General features: G+C 45.1%; 2 protein-coding genes across 5 annotated transcripts in view; one reads left to right on the forward strand and one right to left on the reverse strand.

Moving 5' to 3' along the window:
* The window catches only part of IFT140 (intraflagellar transport 140), a 100,366-nt gene that overhangs the window by 8,173 nt on the left and 70,756 nt on the right, over positions 1-21,437 (reverse strand). For all 4 annotated transcript variants that reach the window (XM_042798950.1, XM_042798952.1, XM_042798951.1 and 1 more), the window contains exon 19: positions 1,015-1,192. In XM_042798950.1, the coding sequence (XP_042654884.1) occupies positions 1,015-1,192 (178 nt within the window). The remainder of the gene's footprint in view (positions 1-1,014; positions 1,193-21,437) is intronic.
* TMEM204 (transmembrane protein 204) overlaps positions 17,083-21,437 on the forward strand; it is a 30,354-nt gene continuing 25,999 nt past the window's right edge. The window contains exon 1 of the mRNA XM_032985922.1: positions 17,083-18,148. Coding sequence (XP_032841813.1) covers positions 17,869-18,148 — 280 coding nt within the window. The 5' untranslated portion in view covers positions 17,083-17,868. The remainder of the gene's footprint in view (positions 18,149-21,437) is intronic.

The raw sequence follows: 21,437 nt of genomic DNA on the forward strand, positions 1-21,437 counted from the left end.
ATTGGTAATCAAGGGGAGTGGGTTCAGCCTACAGTAAGGACACATGGGAAAGACAAAGTCTGTTTTGGTATGTATTTGGTGCCGGGTCAGGCTCCAGATAGAGGTACAAGGGGCCCCGTGCACCAGACTACGGGGAGAACAGCCTGACCACATCCCCTGGCTGTGCGGGATCCAGGCAGGTTACTGCTCCCATGACAGGAGAAGCCAGGAGGGAAATCTGGGTGACTGCAGTAGAGCAGGCATCCTTGAGACAGCGCAAGCAGCGAATGTGACTCCTCAGAGCTCTCCAGCCCCACAGGAAACATCAATTTTGCCTGAACTGTTTAACTGCCTTAAGCCAGCCCTCACTCTGGCAGAACGCAGCTTTAGCCTTTCACTCTACAAACAAACATGTCAAAATGGAACATACATCTTCCATATTGGACCTTAAAATATGTTTGTTGAAACGTTTAACTAGAAAACTTTAAAGTACATCCTATTCTTTTAATCCAGTCAAACCTGGAATGATTAAGCTTGGAAGAATTATGCCCCAAGAAAACAGTTTTTCTGTTGTTTCACATATAAATCATCCTTAAAAGATGTACAGTAGTTAAGAAAACAGACAAATTAATTTGCTATGCCCTTAGGTGGCTATGGCTCTTGATACTCTTGTTTGCAGGCATCAGATTCTGCCACGCTCACTCCCATGTACTCTTTGAGGAACACAAAAAGGGCTCAGGGGACTGCTGAGCCTCTGGAGTTTAGGGAAATCCCCTGATGAGTGTCACGCAGGAATCGTGCAGCATGGGATTGTGCAGTGCTGAAGGAGATGCCCATTTCCCTAGGAAAAAACTCAACTTCAGGAAAATAATTGTCAGAACTATTCTTCATCACTTCCTGGAAACCCAACAATAGATTTCACTCCTCTTCAAGGTTTTTCTCATCTCAGAATTTTTTAAAAATGACCAGTTTCTCATTTTTGTCCCTAGTTAAGCGGGGTGGCTCTTCCTGGATGTGTATGGTTGGTGGGTTTACCAGCATGCCCAGCTGAATGGCCAGCACAGCCACTCTGGCCTCCTGCTCTGGTTCTTGCTCAGCCTCCCTCAACGCCTTGGCTCCTCTTGCGTGACCCATGTTTCCAAGGCAAACTTTGGCAACATCGAGCCTCTGAGTCTTCACACACATGCGAGCCATGCTCTCCCAGACAGCCTCACTGTGAGAAACGGGAAAGAAAAGGAGAGCTTTTATGGTGTCACCTTCAAGGCTTGGGTACTAAGCAGGTAAGATGTGAGGAAAGAGGAGGGTGTGAACGGAAAAAGCATTAGTACACTGGACACTTGCTGGATGTAACAAAGAGACTCCAGCTGCTGCATGAAGATCGAAGAGGAACAGAAAGGCCTCAGACATAAAGTTTAGTTCTGGAGCTGAAGCTTTAAGGAAATATTGTGGGGTTTGTTCTACACCAATGTTGAAACAAATGCAGCTACGTTTGCACGTATATAAACCTCTATCATGCACTCATCACCGTGATTCTTGCTGTAGCTGCAACATATAGACATTTACAATACCCTCAGAATTCAAAAGAAATACTGTAAGAGAAGTCTTACATACATAAACCTTACACTGGAAACATCCCACTATTGTCATGCGTAGTTCAAACGTGGAACAGCTATTAGGAGCCTAAGAGTTGCACTCAGTGACAGGGAGTGATGTGTCAGAAACAACTGACTAAACCGTCATGTTCTAATTTAAAACCTGCATAAAAAATGGCACAAAGAAAAGCTTTGCAATGCTCAGAATGAGAACTCGGGGCTAAGAGCTCACACTTAACGTTGCAAACTCCTCCGCTACGACAGAGGCAGGGACTGGCTGAGCACCGTGCTCCCACCCAGGAACGTCAGGTCTCAGCAGGCAGCATTGCTCAACACAAGGACTGCAACGCAGGTGACCATTACGTGGGGTGACACACAAAGATTTTCACAGGTTCTATTTACATTTGAGGATCTTCAGGATAAAATGCAGTATGTTTGACTAACAGAAACCATAAACATTCAAAAGATGGTGGTTGTGTGTTTTTTCAGTGTGTGGCCCTCAGTGAAGGTACGGTCCACACAGTTCTTAGGCACCACCACAGCACAAAATAGGTATCTAAATGATAAAAGCAAGGAATAAAAAGAAAAACAAAAAAGAGCTGAATGACATTTCCAAGTCCTGCATCTGGAAGCAAATCCCCTTCCAGTTTTCCTATGATTAAAATGTTTTGCTCTTCTCAGTTGCTGTGGGAAAGCCCTGCACAAACAGGGGAAAGTGACTAACCGGGAAGCAGATGAGACACAACATGCTGTCAAATACATACAGTAAACAAAGGCAGAGAAAAAATGCTTTTCCTAATTTACTTTACAATTCGATCAACCTGTATTTGCAACTACAACTGATATAAAGTTTTCATGTAGTAATCAACGTAAATATTGACATAAATTTCATTAAGGCCAAACAGTACAGAGAAAAAATAGGATCGGAAGTGATAAATCAGGGCAAATTTCAGAGAGTTCAGAAGTTTTGTTTGCTTAAAAAAGCAAAAATGCATGTCTGAATATTTTACTGAGTTGTTTACATTTGCATGTCCATGCTGAATGTAGTTCAAATGCAGCCTCCTCTCATGTTCTGCTCTGACACATCCAAGTCCCCCAGACTGGGAGGCCAAAAAGAACCCAGAAACAGAGTGCAGTAATTTCTGAACTGGAAAGGCCTTACATAAACTTCAGTGCTAGATCCTTCTGAGTGTAAGTCTATGCATCGCCACATAATATAGAAACGCTGACTTATATCAGCAAAAGATGTGACCTTCATAATTTTTGAAAAGTTGGAATTGGTTTCTTTTTTATTCCAGCCACTGCCTGTATCTGGAACTGGAAAAAGCAGGAAAATCACCTTTAAAGAACATTTAGGTCATGTTATTGTCACCTGGCTTTGATCAACAAGGACAGTGGTTCTGTCATTAGTAAAAGATGTCAAATCTTGTGCACGTGGGCATGATTGCGCTTCACTACGCACAAGGAAAAGAAATGTATTTTCCAAAATCTGTAGCATGCCAGAAGAAGTTGCCAATAGCCATTGCACTCTGAGTGAAGGAACACATGCCTGTGCTGTGCTTTGTCAGAGTGACTAACAGCAAGTTTCTGAAAGGAAATCAAAATCTTCATTTTTCAAAGCCTTGACAGCTTGCAATTCCCTCAGTGCCAGAAGATGAGAGTTCATGGGCTTGAACAGACAAACGGATGAGAAAACTTAATTAGACTACAGGGAGTGGAAACTTCTGAAAGGAAATAGACCAAATAATAGTATATTTTAAAGTACAAAATTAAAAGATAACAGAGACACACAGCAGGACTTAGAAGATGCTACTCATCCTCTTTTGGCTGCGTTATGCTTTCCTAAATGGCAGTGGCTCCTGCCAGCTTCAAAACTCAGTGGGAGCTGCTGCCCCGGGGATTCCTCTCCGGCAGCTCCTTCCCCACGCACAGCCTGCCCCCAGCACCCATGCCAGCCGTACAGCGTGGACCACCCAGATACACCTCTGCCCCCAGGAGCCAGAGCTTTGCCAGCCCACCTCTTTCTCCTCCACTCCGAACCATTTACAGAACTAACCTGAGAGGCTCCAGCAATCGGGTACCGCTTGGGTGCAGCAAATGCCGAGGAAGAAACATCTCCAGCTGATGTGGTCTGCATTTGGTTTTATTTTGGCAAGCACCGCCTTCCCAACGGTCCCAGCTGGGCAGACGGTGAGCACACATCAGAATTCAGCACTGTGGTCAAACCAGACCAAAGACAATGAATTTGGAACTGTTCATGGCAGAGCAGTGCTTGCACGGGCTTACCCAGCACTAAGGCCAAAGCAAGATACAGGCTGAGAGCAGCTCACCAGCACAAACACCTATGAAATGTAAAAGCATTGCCTCCCTCTGATCACCCCTTCTGCCTCTGCCCTCCAGAAGTGCTTGAAGGAATGAGTCGTCTATCAACCCTGGCCCTGCACAGAGGAGTTCCCAATCTCCCCCTGGAGCGAAGGGTGGCTTTGCCAGCCGCTGCACAGGAGAGAGCCCACAGACAAACCTCCTCATGTCCGTGTGGAGCTGCAGCAGAGGCTGGTTCTCTCCAGCAGACATGTCCCTCACAAGAAGGACGCTGCTCTGTAAGGTACATACACGTATTATTTCAATTTTCTTCCTGCAGCAAAATATTAGAAAACTGTTTCTGCTTTGAGAGACCATTAATTTTAGCACCACACTCCACATACTGCTGCTAAGGTATACGAGTATTTCTGATGTAGCAACGTACCATTTGCTTGCAAAGACCATCTTCATATGAATTTATGATATTAATATATTTGTATTTATTATTTTAGTATATTGTTTATTATATCTTATTTAAAAACTAGAAAGGTACCAGAGTAACACCACCCCATGAAATGCAAAAGATCTGAAGTATTTTACAAAAATAAACTACCACACACTACATGAGAGGTCTCACTGCCCAACAGAGGCACAAAGTGCAGAGCTGTTGGCCACCACAGAGCCTCGCGACCGGGCCTCGGCCGGGCAGCGGCACAGACTGTGTCTCACTGAAACCAGCGGGGACAACGCAGCAGACCCTGCTCCCAACCCTGCGCCAGGACACCGGGACCAACCCACCACAGCTCCTGCAGAAAGACCAGCGGCCCTTTAGTCAGAGCCTCAGTTTTACTTTCGCCCTAAAAAGACACGTCCAGCCTCTCCCCACCATGGCTGATCAGAAAGAACAGACACTTCTTATGACGCCAAATTCTTTTTCAGACATTTCCCTTGCAAAACTATTCGGCTCAAAGCACCCAGCAGGCTCGCTAGCAGGAGCAGGCAGGCCTGCAGGCAAGGGGTGGGTTTAGAAAAGATCAATTTGAGAAGCATCAGCAATGCATTTCCATGTTTCTGTGTCTCAGGACCAGCCTCAGCCTCAGGACAGCACAACCTCCCTGGCAGACGGGCATCGCCAGCACCAGAGCAAGAGGTCTGCTCATCAGTCTGGCTGCCCGTCGGGAATGTGGGCAAATTAATGCAGGTCAGGTTAAGGAACAAGACACAGGAGATGCAGCACAGGCTCACTTAAATCCCAAGCAAAACCACGGTTTCTTTCTCAAAAGCTGTTAGTGTAGCAAGAAGGACAAATCTGTCCTTACATCCCTAAAAGGCAGCAACTCTTCTTTCCAGGCCTGGCCCCGCTGTCGCATATAAAATGCCAAGTAATGATTTACCCTGCCCCCAGCTCATGCTCTGGGAATTTCCGGTTCTTCCCCTCCTCCTCCTTTTCTCCTCCTTGGAAAGCCGCTCACATCTGTACTTCATCAGCTGAAGCTGGAAACTTAATGAAGATCAGACGCAGCAATGGCACGCGCCGAGCCGTGGCAGCGCGCTCCCCGGGCGCTCTGCTCCGGGGGGCAATGCCTCCCCACGAAGCACACAAATAAACCATCTGCTGCTGCACCCCAAGCTCCCCAAGCTTCAGGCCACATCAGTAGTGCTACAGATTTGGAAAGCAAACGTTGACACCTCTTAAGACTGCACACAAGTTTTACCACGTATTTGATGAACAAGTTTTTCTTCCTTTGTATCTAATCTTTTGCATCTGCTTTTCTACGAAACTATGTTCATAGCATCTAACAGTCCGATTTTACAAACCCTTCTGCTCCTACATATTTTCCATTGCCCATTTTGCATGAAAGTTTAAAGAAAAAATCCAGTAAATGGAGTATTATTTAGAAGTGCTGGAGATTTATATGTCTGAAGCATCTCACTACAAAATCTCTCTTCCTCTGTTTCATGGGGGATATTTGGAAAAAGAGCATATGTTCTGTCTCTTGCCTCTAAATATCTTGAAAGAATCTCTCTTTCCAATTTGGGGCCCACTTTGTTCAACAGAACCCTGAGCATTCTGCTTTAAAAGACTAGTATATAATGCAAAGGGAAATACTAATATAAGATATAATATCTGTAACACTAATATCAGATATAGTATCTATAACACTACATTATATATAATAATTTATTATTATTGCTCTGTAACATTATCTTGTAGATAATATATCATATTATTGCATCCCTAATGCATACATCTACCTGGAGCGGGTGGGTGTCCCCTTGTGCCTCAGGCACAGCCCGACCTATCAAACATGGAAATAAATCCAGCAAGTGGGAGAGCTTTTGCTGACCCAAGGGTGGGGACAAGGAAGCTTCAGGTCCCTATCACAAAATAAACCGTACAAGAAATTCCAAGCAGATTCTCAGCAGCTCGGCGAACTGGCACCAGCAAAGTGTTTGCTACAAGACCTGCCCTAAGGGGAACTTACTTGCCCTAAGGGGAAGGGTGTCTGGGCTGGCCTCAACAAACGCTGCAGGGCGCTGGGCACTGCCCTTCCCCAGCCTCCCCTGGCTGCCTGCCTGCTGCTCAGGCACCTCTCCTGTGCAAAGGAATTTTCTGTGCAAAGGAAAAGGATGGCACAAAGCAGGGGTTGCTTCCCAAGGAAAATGAACATCTATTACTATTTTTCAAATGTTAATCTCTTGCCTGTATTTCAGCAACTTAAAGTTGCACCTCCCAACCCCTGGCTGAAAGGTACAAATAATTAATTTATGATCAACTTTACACATACGTGATTTGGTAAACTGTTCATAGGATAAAAGCATCCTGCTGTGGACCATAACAACTAAAAGAAGTCTTGGACATGGTCAGATGAGACAAACTACGTGACACCTAGGGTTAGCATGGATGAAAAGCTGATCATTTAGAAGTACTGTGTAAAATTTGAAACACATCTATAAAAAAGGACACTGATCTTATCTTCAAACCACTGCAAAATACATAGGGAGTTAAAAAGTCAAATTGGTGGCTTACTGTTTGTTCTCCTGTAACCTGGAAAAAACTCAGGACTTGAAAAAATGAAGCTTTCTCTGATGTAGCTATATTAAGTTAGATGCTTTTAAAATGCATTTATCAGATGCTGGTTATGCCTGTTCAGTGTGACTAAAAGGTAAGGAACTAAATAATATATGAAAAGTTGCAACAATTCAATGAAATCCTCGATAGTGTTAATCATATTAAATGATATTGATCATATTGAAGGATCTCATTAAATTCAATTATTTCTTCTCTAGGAAATATGTCTGGCATTATTCATGTACAATCAAAACACTGAAAGCTGTCCAGATTATTCCTAAAAACTCTTCCCTGGTAGAAACAGAATATTTGATAAAGCAACAAAAGCTTTACAGAACAGGATCTATAATACCATATTAAATCCATAGCTTTGTCTATTCCAAACTTATCCTGATAAAATCAACACCAAGCTATTGTTCAGTGTGAATTGCATCAAACAAAACTCTTGTGTCCTGCGGAATGCAGTAAGTACTGCAACTGAATATACTGCTTTACATTTATCAGTGGAGAAGTGTTCATTAAGGTGATATTTTTAAGGATCAGAAGGATTCCTGGACTGTTTTGTACTGGAAGCACAAGATCTCTGAGTGAAGACAGAGAATGTCACTGACTGTGAATCTGCCAACAAGAAATTACAAGATTAAAATTGTAACAAAAATTAGTAACTGAGGCATTTTGGTATGAGCAGGCTGGGAAAATTTACCAGATCTTTGCAAAACTCATTTAATTTTGACTTGGTGTGATCTACTCATGTGGGGAATTCCCCAATTTTACATCTTTAGATAGTTATTTAGTTGAATGGAATGTTAAAAAGCCATTTGACTATTACAATAATCATAGAAAAAAGATTATGCCCTGCATAAACAACTGTAAACAGAATTTATTAGGTAGTAAATGGGTAAATTCAGTATGGAAGCAACTACTTATCTGATATAATCTAGATTATTGAGATTCTGAAAGTAAAATTACTTTTACATAACTGATTTCTCACCCAGAAAGACCCAAAATGCTTTATAAGCTGCTATGCAAACTATGGAGTAATTTAACCTGCCATTGAGCAGAACCACTCTCTAGCATGGAGCAATTAGCAAACAACTACTTCCAGACAAGAATATCCATCAGAAATTTTGTCATGGGAAAAAAAGTCATCATGTGCTTGCTGAATTACTGCAGCCAATGGCAATTGCTACTGCCTCGTGTTGTTCCTCAGATACTCTCCATACTGGTATTATTTGGGTGAGCTGAAGATTGCAGTTCTGTCGTCCTTTCTGCTCTGTAAGCACAAAAACTGGGCTTCCAGAAAAATTTCCATCATCACAAAAACTAAAAGTCCCAAACCCCTTGTGATGTGGCAGTCCCCATAAACAGAGAGACCACATGCACTTATTATGCAGCTTTTTTGGAGATGATCTAGAGGGATGAAGCATCTAAGGCCAACTTTGTCACCAGTCCCAGTGCCACCTCCTGTGTTTTGTGTGGCAGTGAACTGATTCACTTGACTCATCCGCATCTCTTCTCAGCTGCAACTCACTGTACAGCCACGAGAAGAGGCAATCTGGGAGAGAGAAAGAGATTTATTTTTTTCTTCTAGGAAAGCCGCCTTAAATGCAAACTCATTGACTTGCATGGATTTGAACATGTAACACGAAGAATTTCTCAAGTAGCATGTATCTCAAACCACAAATTAATGCCATGTTTAGATCACCTGGTCCCCTTGATGCTCAAAGGCAAGTATGACTTAGGAAGAATATGATTTATTTTTATTGTTGATGGAATTTAAAAAAGAGGTTGAATATTCTCACATCAAATAATTGGTGTGGAAAGAGGAAGAGATGTGACTAAGTTTTACATTATTAGACTGATTTGTTCAGCCCTTGTATAATACAATTGGGTTTTTTTCACATGTAACATGCAAAGAAAGTTTGTGCCCTTCTGAAAATACATGCTCAGACTTCAACAAATCATAAAAATCAAAGACAGGAGAGGGCAGGAGCAGGTGTATGATCGGGTAGAAGAGATTTTCCCTAAAGGTAAATCTCTCTTGGCATTGTTTCTGTCTTGCTGCTTGTCCTGGTTGGGGCTGGACTAGAGTTCCTGTTGGTTTCAGTAGCTGGAGGAGCTGCAGCCCCCTGAGACCCCCGGGGCTCCCCAGGGCCCAGTGCCCTCACCTGTGTGCGGGGGCGGGGGGAGCACAGCTGGAGGGCTGGGCCCCGATTGGCTGATAGTCCGTGTCATGTGACACTGTGCTCACCATATAAAGGCAGGAGAGGGGTGGGGTGGCTGTGGGGCCTTTGTGTTGGGGATCGCTGGCTGGGAGCAGGCGGGTGTTGGTGGGCGGGTGGTGAGCAGCTGTATGGTACATTACCTGCTGATATTGCTGTCAGTGTATTATTCTGCTACTGTTACTAAACTGTTTTTATCTCAACCTTCCGATTATCTTTGCCCCTCCGATTCCCTCCCCATTCCCAAGTGGGGGGAGGGTGGGTGAGCGACTGTGTGGCATTTAGCTGCTGACCAGGCTCAAACCACAACAGTCCTTTTTGGCACCCAACGTGGGGCACGAAGGGTTGAGATAATAACAGATTTGATCTGTGGGTACTATCAAGTTTGTTATAATGCCGACTGCCCATCCTGTTATAGTGTCATTTGCTTGGCTCCTAAAATCGTGGGGTTTGTTGCTGCAGTTGTGTTATACGTCACATTACTTACCATATGTAGTCCCCATGCTGCTGCTTATTACCTGTGGGAATTGGATTAAGATTTTTGCCTTGCTGTATTATGTAACTCTAATTTATGGCATGATAAAATCTTCAGTCCTGGGAGTTACAGGGCACCTACTGGAGTGGGTTAGTAACTATACCCTCCACCTTTTCTCCTCGGAAAGCCACCCAAGGGGGAGATACCTTTTTCCATCTTCCCCTTCTCCAAGCTACTTGCAAGTATACTTGAGAATGCTGAGAACTCTGAATATCCATGGAATGCTCATATTAACGTTGTCTTGTTTCTGGAAGCTGTAGTGTTCCTGAATGTGGTTCAGGTTCTGTTTCGGGTTAAGCAACTGTTTCTGAATACCACCCAGATTTCTACCCCAGGGTTGCAGCGTTATGAGTGGTTGGGAGTGTGGGGTAGCATGGGCAAGTACCTAGGGCAGTGGGGACCTCCAATGTTTTGGAACTTCACCCCTGAACAAGTGCGGGATCCTGAGAAATTAGTAAAATATATAGAAAAGGTGTGCTGTCATCCTGACACCTCAAGAGAGACGCAGATCATTGCAACATGCTGGGGCCTGGCCCATGCCTACCGAACCCTGCTTGCCACCATGCAGTACCCTCAAAAGGAAGACGTCTCTGCATCTGCGAGCAAAACAACCGGCACTGCAACCACCCTGACACCCCCACCAGGCACTGCAGCCACTCCAACTCGGGCGACCGACGCTGCAGCCAATCCGACCCCTACGGTAAGTACTGCAGGTGAACCGGAGCATCAATCCACAACAGTATCAGTTGCTCCCATACAGAAGAAGAAATACACTAAAAAATCCCCTCACATTGTAAAAGATGATGGTGAACCAGGGCCCTCACAAGAACAGGAGGAGGATGCAGAGCCAGTGGTAATCACCCAATCCCTATCCCTGAGTAAACTACGAGACATGCGAAAGGACTTCAGCCGCCATCCAGGGGAACACCTCCTTACCTGGCTGCTCCGATGCCGGGATAGCGGGGCCAACAGTGTGGAATTAGAAGGTAGAGAAGCCAGGCAACTGGGATCCCTGTCCAGGGACATAGGCATTGACAAGATTATTGGAAGAAAGACACAAACACTCAGCCTTTGGAGATGACTACTGTCAGGCGTGAGGGACAGCTATCCCTTCAAGGAAGATCTTACATGTCATCTAAGTAAGTGGACTGCCGTGGAGAGAGGCATCCAATACCGGAGGGAACTGGCTGTGCGGGAGATGGTTTATTATGATCCAGATGATGCGCGGCTACCCCCAGACCCAGATGAAGTCCAATGCACCCGGCCCATGTGGCGGAAGTTTATACGGAGTGCTCCATCTTCACATTCGAATGCACTAGCAGTATTTGACTGGAGAGACGAAGAGGGACCAACTATGGATGACTTGGCTCGCCGACTCCGGCACTACGAAGAAAGTCTTTCTTCTTCCATCGTCGTGGCTGTGGAGAAACTGTCACAAGAAGTCCGACAACTCAAAGAGGACATGTCCTACTCTCCACCTCCACAGACTAAGGTCTCGGCTATCAGGAGCAAACGACTCCCTACTCAAGTGAGACGGTATACACCATGGGGGAACCTATGGTATTACCTGCACGACCATGGATATGAGGAAATGGGACGGGAAACCCACCTACGTTCTAAGGGAGCGGGTCCGAGAGTTGGAAGGAAGAATGGCTACAAATCAAGGTTCTTCCAGGATAAGTGCTGCTCCAGTCTCCGCTAATCAGTTACCCAAACAGCGTAGAAGAATTGACTTTGCTCCTGATCCTATGAGGAGAACTTCCGAGTCGTACTTACAAGAAGTGAGTAACCAGGATGAGACCGAGGTTCGCACAGACCGCACTAACCCCTTCATCAACAATGGATACGATGAGCAGCATTAGAGGGGCCCTGCCTCCAGCCAGGTGGGGGAGAGGGACAATCGTGTTTACTGGACTGTGTGGATTCGATGGCCTGGCGCATCGGATCCCCAGGAGTACAAGGCTTTGGTGGACACTGGTGCCCAGTGCACCCTGATGCCGTTGAATTTCCAAGGAACAGAAGCTATCTGTATCTCAGGAGTGACAGGAGGTTCTCAACAGCTGACTGTGGTGGAGGCTAAGGTGAGCCTAACTGGAAATGAGTGGCAGAAGCACCCTGTTGTGACTGGCCTGAAGCTCCCTGTATTCTTGGAATAGATTATCTCCGGAGAGGGTATTTTAAGGACCCAAAAGGGTACCGGTGGGCTTTTGGCATAGCTGCCTTGGAGACAGAAGAAATCAAACAGCTGTCCACTCTGCCAGGGCTCTCAGAGGATCCTTCTGCTGTGGGACTGCTGAAGGGTGAAGAGCAACAGGTGCCGATCGCTACCACGACCGTGCACCGAGGGCAATATCGCACCAACAGAGACTCTGTAGTTCCCATCCACCAACTGATTCGTCAGTTCAAGAGCCAAGGGGTGATCAGCAAGACTCGCTCACCCTTCAACAGCCCCATATGGCCAGTGTGGAAGTCTAATGGAGAGTGGAGACTGACAGTGGACTATCGGGGCCTGAATGAAGTCACACCACCGCTAAGTGCTGCTGTGCCAGACATGCTGCAGCTTCAGTACGAATTGGAGTCAAAGGCAGCCAAGTGGTACGCCACAATCGATATCACCAATGCCTTTTTCTCCATCCCTCTGGTAGCAGAATGCAGGCCACAGTTTGCTTTCACCTGGAGGGGTGTCCAATACACCTGGAACAGACTGCCCTAGGGGTGGAAACACAGTCCCACTATGTGCCATGGACTGATCCACACTGCGCTGGAACAGGGTGAAGCTCCAGAACATTTACAATACATTGATGACATCATTATATGGGGGAATACAGCAGAAGAGGTTTTTGAGATGGGAGAGAAAATAGTTAAAATTCTTTTGAGAGCTGGCTTCACCATAAAACGGGGTAAAGTCAAGGGCCCTGCACAGGGGATTCAGTTTTTAGGAATCAAATGGCAAGATGGATGTCGTCAGATTCCAATGGATGTGATTAATAAAATAACAGCTATGTCTCCACCAACCAGCAGAAAGGAAGTACAAGCTTTCTTAGGTGTGATAGGCTTCTGGAGAATGCATATTCCAAATTACAGTCAGATCGTAAGCCCTCTTTATCAAGTGACCCGAAAGAAAAATGACTTTTTATGGGGCCCTGAACAAAAGCAAGCTTTTGAACAAATTAAACGAGAAATCGTTCATGCTGTAGCCCTTGGGCCAGTTCAGGCAGGACATGATGTTAAAAATGTGCTCTACACTGCAGCCGGGGAGAATGGCCCTACCTGGAGTCTTTGGAAGAGGGCACCAGGGGAGACCCGGGGTTGACCCCTGGGATTCTGGAGTCGAGGATATAGAGGATCCGAAGCCCGTTATACTCCAACTGAAAAAGAGATACTGGCAGCATATGAAGGGGTCCGAGCTGCTTCAGAAGTGATTGGTACAGAAGCACAGCTCCTCTTGGCACCCCGACTGCCGGTACTGGGCTGGATGTTCAAAGGGAGGGTCCCCTCAACACATCATGCAACTGATGCTACGTGGAGTAAGTGGGTCGCACTCATCACACAGCAGGCTTGAATAGGAAACACCAACTGCCCAGGAATACTAGAAGTAATTACAAATTGGCCAGAGAACAAAGACTTTGGAATGTCACCAGAGGGAGAGGTGACCCGAGCTGAAGAGGCACCGCCATATAATGAGCTACCAGATAGTGAGAAGCGCTATGCCTTATTTACCGATGGGTCCTGTCGCATTGTAGGGAAACATCGGAAGGGGAAGGCTGCTGTGTGGAGCCCCACGCGTCGGGTCGCAGAAGCTGTTGAAGGAGAGGGTGAATCCAGTCAATTTGCAGAGGTGAAAGCCATCCAGCTGGCCTTAAGTATCGCCAAGCGAGAAAAATGGCCAGTCCTTTATCTTTACACTGACTCATGGATGGTGGCAAATGCCCTGTGGGAGTGGTTGCGGCAGTGGAAACAGAGTGGCTGGCAGCGTAGAGGCAAACCCATCTGGGCTGCTGATTTGTGGCAAGATATTGCTGTTCGAATAGAGAACCTGGTTGTGAAAGTATACCACGTAGATGCTCATATACCCAAAAATCGAGCAATGGAAGAACATCAAAACAACCACCAAGTGGACCAGGCTGCAAAGATTAAGGTGGCCCAAGTAGATCTGGACTGGCAGCATAAGGGCGAAAAATTTATGGCTCGTTGGGCCCATGACTCCTCAGGCCATCAAGGAAGAGATGCAACATATAGATGGGCTCGTGACTGAGGGGTGGACCTAACTATGGACATTATATCACAGGTTATCCATGAATGTGAGACATGTGCTGCAATCAGGCAGGCCAAGCGGTTAAAACCTCTTTGGTATGGAGGGAGATGGTTAAAGTATAGATATGGGGAGGCCTGGCAGATCGATTACATCACGCTCCCACAAACTCGGCATGGTAAGCGTTATGTGCTCACAATGGTAGAAGCAACTACCGGATGGCTGGAAACATATGCTGTGCCCCATGCCACTGCCCGGAACACTATTCTGGGCCTTGAAAAACAAGTCCTGTGGCAGCATGGCACCCCAGATAGAATTGAGTCAGATAATGGTACTTATTTTATAAATAATCTCATAAACACCTGGGCCAAAGAACATGGCACTGAGTGGATATATCACATCCCCTATCATGCCCCAGCCTCCGGGAAAAATGAGCGGTATAATGGGCTACTAAAGACCATGCTGAGAGCAATGGGAGGCGGAACTTTTAAGCATTGGGACACACATTTAGCAAAGGCCACCTGGTTAGTCAATACTAGAGGATCTGCCAACCAGGCTGGCCCTGTGCAGTCAAACATTCTACATACTGTAGATGGAGACAGAGTCCCGGTTGTGCACCCTAAAAACATGCTGGGGAAGACCGTCTGGGTTATACCTCCTTCAGGTAAAGGTAAGCCCATACGTGGGATTACCTTTGCCCAAGGACCTGGGTGCACTTGGTGGGTAATGCAGAAGGACGGGGAAGTCTGATGTGTACCTCAAGGGGACTTAATGTTAGGCGAAAATAGCCAATAAGCTGTATTAGATTAGTCACCACACCACCCTACCAATGCTGTTATGGCAAACATGAACTTGGATGAAAATAGGACTGGTTCCAGCAACTGATGTCCAGCGACTGCCGCAGACTGTGAATACAGACAGCATCAGATGCATCAGCTCCAGCTGCAACAGAGACTGCATGCCATCCTCCTGTCAAGTCCAAGGACACCTCTGCCCTACTGACTGAGCATTGCTCCTTCTGCCTGAAGGGGCTGTTATGACAGATGGAACCTGAAGCTATGGACCAAGTCGACTCATGATACATCCTGCAGTGATGGGCTATGGACTGAGGGAATGACGTCTGTATGCATATGTCTTTGACCAAGGAAGAGGATTGTAAATAACAATAATGTATTAGAAATATGGAACGTGAGCATAACGTAAATGATATGGAAGAAGGGGTGGATACTGTCCTGGTTGGGGCTGGACTAGAGTTCCTGTTGGTTTCAGTAGCTGGAGGAGCTGCAGCCCCCTGAGACCCCCGGGGCTCCCCAGGGCCCAGTGCCCTCACCTGTGTGGGGGGGCGGGGGGAGCACATCTGGAGGGCTGGGCCCCGATTGGCCGATAGTCCATGTCACGTGACATTGTGCTCACTATATAAAGGCAGGAGAGGGCTGGGAGAGGGGCCACTTCTGGGAGTGGGGCTGTGGGGCCTTTGTGTTGGGGATCGCTGGCTGGGAGCAGGCAGGTGGTGAGCAGCTGTATTGTACATTACCTGCTGATATTGCTGTCAGTGTATTATTCTGTTACTGTTATTAAACTGTTTTTATCTCAACCTGCGAGTCTCCCTTTGCCCCTCCGATTCCCTCCCCATTCCCAAGTTGGGGGAGGGTGGGTGAGCGGCTGTGTGGCATTTAGCTGCTGAGTAGGCTCAAACCACAACAGAATCAGAGGCTTAAAATAATAACAAATAATCCATGGGTTATAAAATACAAAAATATAGTCACTGTTGTTAGGAAATTTCTTTGAAAAATGGCAGGCAACAGTGTGAAACTTCTAAAACCAGAGATGTATAGAGATACGATCAGTCACAGGAAAAAAACAAAAACCAAAGATGCTGTACTGCCATCAAAGTATGAAGATGCTCAAAGCACCTAAAGCTTAATCCATTTAAGTATTAAAACTGAACCAAGCACATAGAGGAGGGGTGAATTCATAGCCAGATTTGTGCATTCAATTCCAATTGCCAAAAAACTAATCATAGGGGTATATGAACTTCACTGAAATATTTTCCACTGCTCTCAGCAACAAGTCTTAGAAAATAAAATACTGCTTTTAAAAAAGCTTCCAGCCAGTTTGTCTATGTGCATTGAGGCAGAGTAACTTAGCTGGTAAGACAGAGCTGCTGTAACATTAAATCAGTTTCTAATCTAATTTTATTATACTGTCAACTCTTCTGTCAACATCTCGGGTGCCGTTGGTGCGGTGCAGCTGTGCCTGGTGATGCAGGTACTGTGCCATGACTTCTCACTACTCCCTCTCCAGGCTGTTGACAAGTATGTCACACTTTCATTTCCCAAGGCAGTATTTAATACTACACCAGGTACAGTATTTTTTCAGCCTAAAGAATTCTGATAGCTCAAGGAAGGGCATAACCACAGGCGATAGTGCCCCAAGGGGCCCGAGAACTGGGGACCACTGCCCTCAGCCTCGTCCTGCTGCAGGACCTGTGGTGGCACCGGATGAAAACACCAAACAGCAAACAGCCATTTGGAGACCCAGTCTCTGCAGGACCCTTCTGGAAACAACCATGTTCATGGATAGTTTGAAATGCCCTCAACGACTCTTTTAAAATCTGTTTATTTGAGCTGTTTTCCTTGCATCTTTTGCAGCTTTCAACTTCGGTCACATCGTAGCACTTGCAGCTGCCTTTTCAGACACCCCCAAATTCATTTGTTTATCAGGTTGAGCATCTCAAGATTTTGTATTTTCTATTTATCTGCCATGCTCCTTTTTAGGGTTGCAGAGAGGAAGGGGGACAGCAGTGGGCCCCCTCACACACACTGCTTCCTTCACGCTGTCCAACAGCTAACCCCAATACTGTTTTGCTTTCAGTAAAAAGCATTTCAAAATCCCTCTCCTCGATCCGTGTCTGCAGACCTGATATTCCAAGCATTGAGTCTGGGGATTTTTTTCCATTTAAAGAGGACTTCTGATTTGCTCCCTGGGCTCCCCTGCAATGTGCAGCCCTGCTCTGGGCTGCTGGGAGGGGAGGAGGAGTGAGCGGGGCAGGGGGGGGCTCTCTGAGGGGAGGAGGTACAACTTCAGAACTCTCCCTAGTCTTTTCCTTTCAGGAAACACATCCTGTTAATGTTTGACTGCTGTGGCACTGGCTCTGTTTGTTGCAGTCGACTACGCCCTGAGGCTCACCAAACCAGCCACAAAAACAGCCATTTCCTCTTCGTGGAGAGTGGGGGGGGGCCTTTTCCTCACAGCAGTGGCTGTTCCCCCGTCCCTGCGCTCACAGCTCGGATCTTCAGAGAGGGGCACGACAAAGCAGACTCCTCGAGATACTCCAAACTCGCAGCGCTCCTTTGGGATGACAGCACTCACCTCCAGTTTGGCTTAACTCGGAGAGAATGATCATTGTCATGGTTTGCAGGACCTTCTGAAGTCTGCACTTGAAAACAACGGTTTCAGAGCAGTGCTGGTTGACTCGGAGTACGCGGTGCACTGCTGGTGAGCATCCTCACCTCAGCCCCGCAGCAGCTCAGGCGCTCCAGCCTCGAGACTGGATTCTTTCTGGATTCGCCTCATCTCACAAGGAATGGACCTCCCTGTCATTCAGTTCATCACAGGACTGGCATTACTTATCAAAGTGGAAGAAGGTGGATAAGCCAAAGCTGGGAAGGACCTAAAAAAGCTTCTTTGTGTTCTTATTTTATGGAATTCTCCTACCTACCTCACAAAATTCTCATTTCCGTGATCAGAAACACGTCTGGAATTGACTTTGAGAATGAACGGTGATGTCCTCTAGCCCTTTGTAACATCTTAGCAAAGCTGCCTCTGTTTCAAGTCCAATTTCAATGTGCTGCAGCTGATTGAGACCTCGTGTTGTCTGCAAATAGAGACCGGCAGCAAGCTGACAGTCAGATATGACTGTCCAGAAACTGGTAGCCACAGCTGTGTTGGTAGCCCTGGTCTCACTTATTCTTAACAACGCAGCCGCCTTTACTCCCAACTGGGTGTACCAGACCCTGGAGGACGGACGCAAGCGCAGCGTGGGGCTCTGGAAGATGTGCTGGCTGGCAGAAAAGAGCAGAGGAGGTGCAAGCACGAGTGCCAGGCATGGGCAAGGGGAGGAGCGCGAGTGTGAAGCCCTGGGCTGGGGTTCAGAGTCAGCTGGGTTCCAGGAATCACGCAGTACTGTCAAACGTAAGTTCAATCTCTTGTCTTCTCTGCTTACGCTAGGTCGTGACTGATACGGTATACACGGTCCCCAGGAGATTTATAGCCTAGCAGAGCATCCCGAAATCATTGTTAACTATCGGATTCTAAACATCTCTTAACATTCATCCCCAAATAAATTAATTTGGGAAAGTAATAATTGTGTCCACCAGTGATGAACTGAACTCCTCCTTCTCCCACCCCAAAAGCAGTAATCTATATTGTGCTGTCTGGTTTAAACAGCATATAGAATGATGTACTTAAAAAAAATCATCAGTGAAGTCCTAAGGCTTTGAGACATCTGCTGCTCACTTTGCGCTCTTGGATTCCTGCTACAAGCATATCCTTCCCTGCTCAGTACGTTAAACCCCAACCACAACTGCTCTGAATACTCTAAAATTAGAAAACAAACAAACAAAGTATTCAGATGCCATACTAAGTTATTTCTCTCTTCTGTTTACTTTTGTTGGGAGTGCCAGGAGCGGAAAAGACAGAAATAGTTTTGGTAAAAACATAAAATTGAGATAGGCCTTAATGTGTGCAACTTCTTGGTGGAAAAACACAATTCGTATACTGCTTGGGGAACACGGAAATCATTAAGCGTGGCATATTTCCCATTTTGCAAATTCACAGACACATGGGATCTGAAAAATGCATGTAGCTTAAACTGAGCTAGTTATTTATTTTTTTTTTCTATAAGATAAAACCTGTAAGCCAATGCTGAGAACCATAACGATGAACAACAAAAAAGTGCACCTTACTGATCACATTCATAACGCTAACGGCGCACCCCTGTTGTCATTAAGAAACTGGAGCAGGGCTGCGCCTGGAATCCCTGCGGCCACGCGGGTGCCGTGGCTGTGAGCACAGCTGGCCGCCCTGTGACGGTGTTTGCCCCAGCGAGCGCCTCGGCTTCCCGCAGCTGAGCAAGCTGCTCGCAGGCCAGGGCCCGCAGCTCATTCCCCCAGATCGGTGCCGCAGCTGCCTCCTTCAAGGAATCAAACTGAGCAGAACAAATGTCTAGAAAGTTCGTGCCTTGACAGACACGAGGATTTTCCAGAGGTGTTAATTAACAGTGCTCATCAACAGCTCCGGTGCCTGCAAAGGGCAGTGTGTTAGTAGCATCAGTGATTTCAGGTAGATTTTTCTTTCACGATTTGAAATGTGAAAAAAGAGCAAAACGCTCTGCTCCTCCTCAGAGTCTCTTATATCCCTCTGGAGACGAAAACAAAGAAATACGAGAGGAATTTCTTTTTAGAAAATGCTTTAGTGTAGACCCACTCCATATCATGTTTTCCCACAAAATTGTGCAGTAACATCTTTTGCAGATTCGCTAATATTAAACCTGCATAAATCACAAAAAAGATAATTTCTAAACTGTTACAAATCCCTAAACCTAACTTTCAGTTCTTTTTTAACTGAAAGTACTTTTCTAATGACAAGTAATTAGAAAAATTATTAGACTGTTGAAAAATTTCCTTAATATGTATCTGCAATGTGCAATCACTGAATCACTGGAATCACTGCCCCAATTAATATTTATAAGCCGTGTTCTAACTTGAAAAACATGCATACCAGTCATGAATTTTGAAAGTACATGTTCTATATTCAGCACTTAGAATGAGCTCCTGCATACTGAATTTGGCTCCTGCAGCATTTTAAAACACAAACTTGTATTTCTTGCTGTGCACAGGTCAGAAGATGGGTGGTGCTATAAAGATTGGCACAGAGGTATCAGTTTCATAGCACAACTGTACGGGCAGCAATTTCTTATGTCGAATAGAAGCAAAATGTGATAAAAACAATTAAAATTTCAAAGTAATAATTATAGCATGATCAAGCCCCCAGAAGAATTCTCTAACAGTCTTAAAAATTCTAATTTAAAGGAGGCCTTTGAAGCCCAATGACTCAATTTGTATAGGAATAAAGCATCCATTCACTGCTTAATCTGGAAGCAAATAGTAAGCAAAAAGCCAATTGTGAATCTTTATAAAGTATTTAAAAGAATAAAAATAAAATCACCTCTGCAGCTGTGTTGTGACAAACCAAGTAGGAAACAAGTCTGTTGCACATATTTTTAAGACAGATGTTTCCATGGATTGTGCACATAGTCAATATGAGCCTGCATCCACGTTTTTGTCATTTTAAATAATTTCTCTAACAAGAAATCACATGTAATATATATGGCAATCCTCATCTGTCAGTTGTAGATAAATCACAAACGTGTATGTGTGTGTATGTATATACATACATATAAAAAATAACTTTCTGAACAAAAAAATTCCTTCCTCAATGATAAAAGTTAACATGTAGTATTTTGGATTCCATTTGTAGAACAGTAAATAGACAATATGTTCTTCCAATAGCAATGCAAAAAAGGCCACAATCTTGGTCATATCAAAAAAAAGCATTTGGGGGTCAAGTTATTTATCTAACAGTTTAACAGAAAAACTGTAAAACCTTTGAGAATTTGCTTTTCCATACACTGATGACTTCTGTACAAGTAGTAGGTAAACAACAGCTAACTAAATGCACTACTATAGGCAGGCTAGCCCACTGGCAGACACACACACGTTCTGAAAACCTATTTTTCACTGACTCACTGCCTGCTCTTTCTCCCATTGAGATTGTTGCCAAAGCTCCTTTTCAGGGGACAGTAAAGCTGGGGTGGTTTTTTTTTTTCCTCTTATCACATACACAGCTCAAGCAAAATGATGTGCAAGAAAAATTACGGAAGTAGCTCATTGTGTCAGGACTTTCATGTGCTTAAACTAAACTACAGAAAATTGAAACAAATGATAATTGAAGTTTTGCACATTTTGGGTAAAATTCATAGTAACTGATCTGTCAAAAGATTGCACAGGGAATGAACAGAAAAAGTCACTGTGATGGACCACGTCTGCCAAAAGCCCCTCTGGAAACGCAAAGTCAAATTCCATACCAAATACCTCTCTGATACAATTCCCTGCTAACAGGACATCTGGATGAATTATTTCACCATTACACAAACCACTGGAGCAAGAGGAAAACTAAGGTGTTTTGCATTCAAATCCTACGATGTGAATGCTACATCAAGGATACTGAAGTGTCAGTAAAGGACCACTGATACAAACACCAAGTGGCATAAGAGACAAAGGGAGATCACAGATGCTACAGCAAAGACATGCTGTGAGAAAAAAAAAGATCAGAAAAAAAAAAAAAAAAAAAGAAATCCAAGGACAGGAGTAAATGATATTAAAAACATTATCCAGAAACAAAGCATCTCAATGTGAACTAT

Source organism: Tyto alba, unplaced genomic scaffold (assembly GCF_018691265.1).
Source record: "Tyto alba isolate M040663 unplaced genomic scaffold, T.alba_DEE_v4.0 Super-Scaffold_28, whole genome shotgun sequence".
NCBI lineage: Eukaryota > Metazoa > Chordata > Aves > Strigiformes > Tytonidae > Tyto > Tyto alba.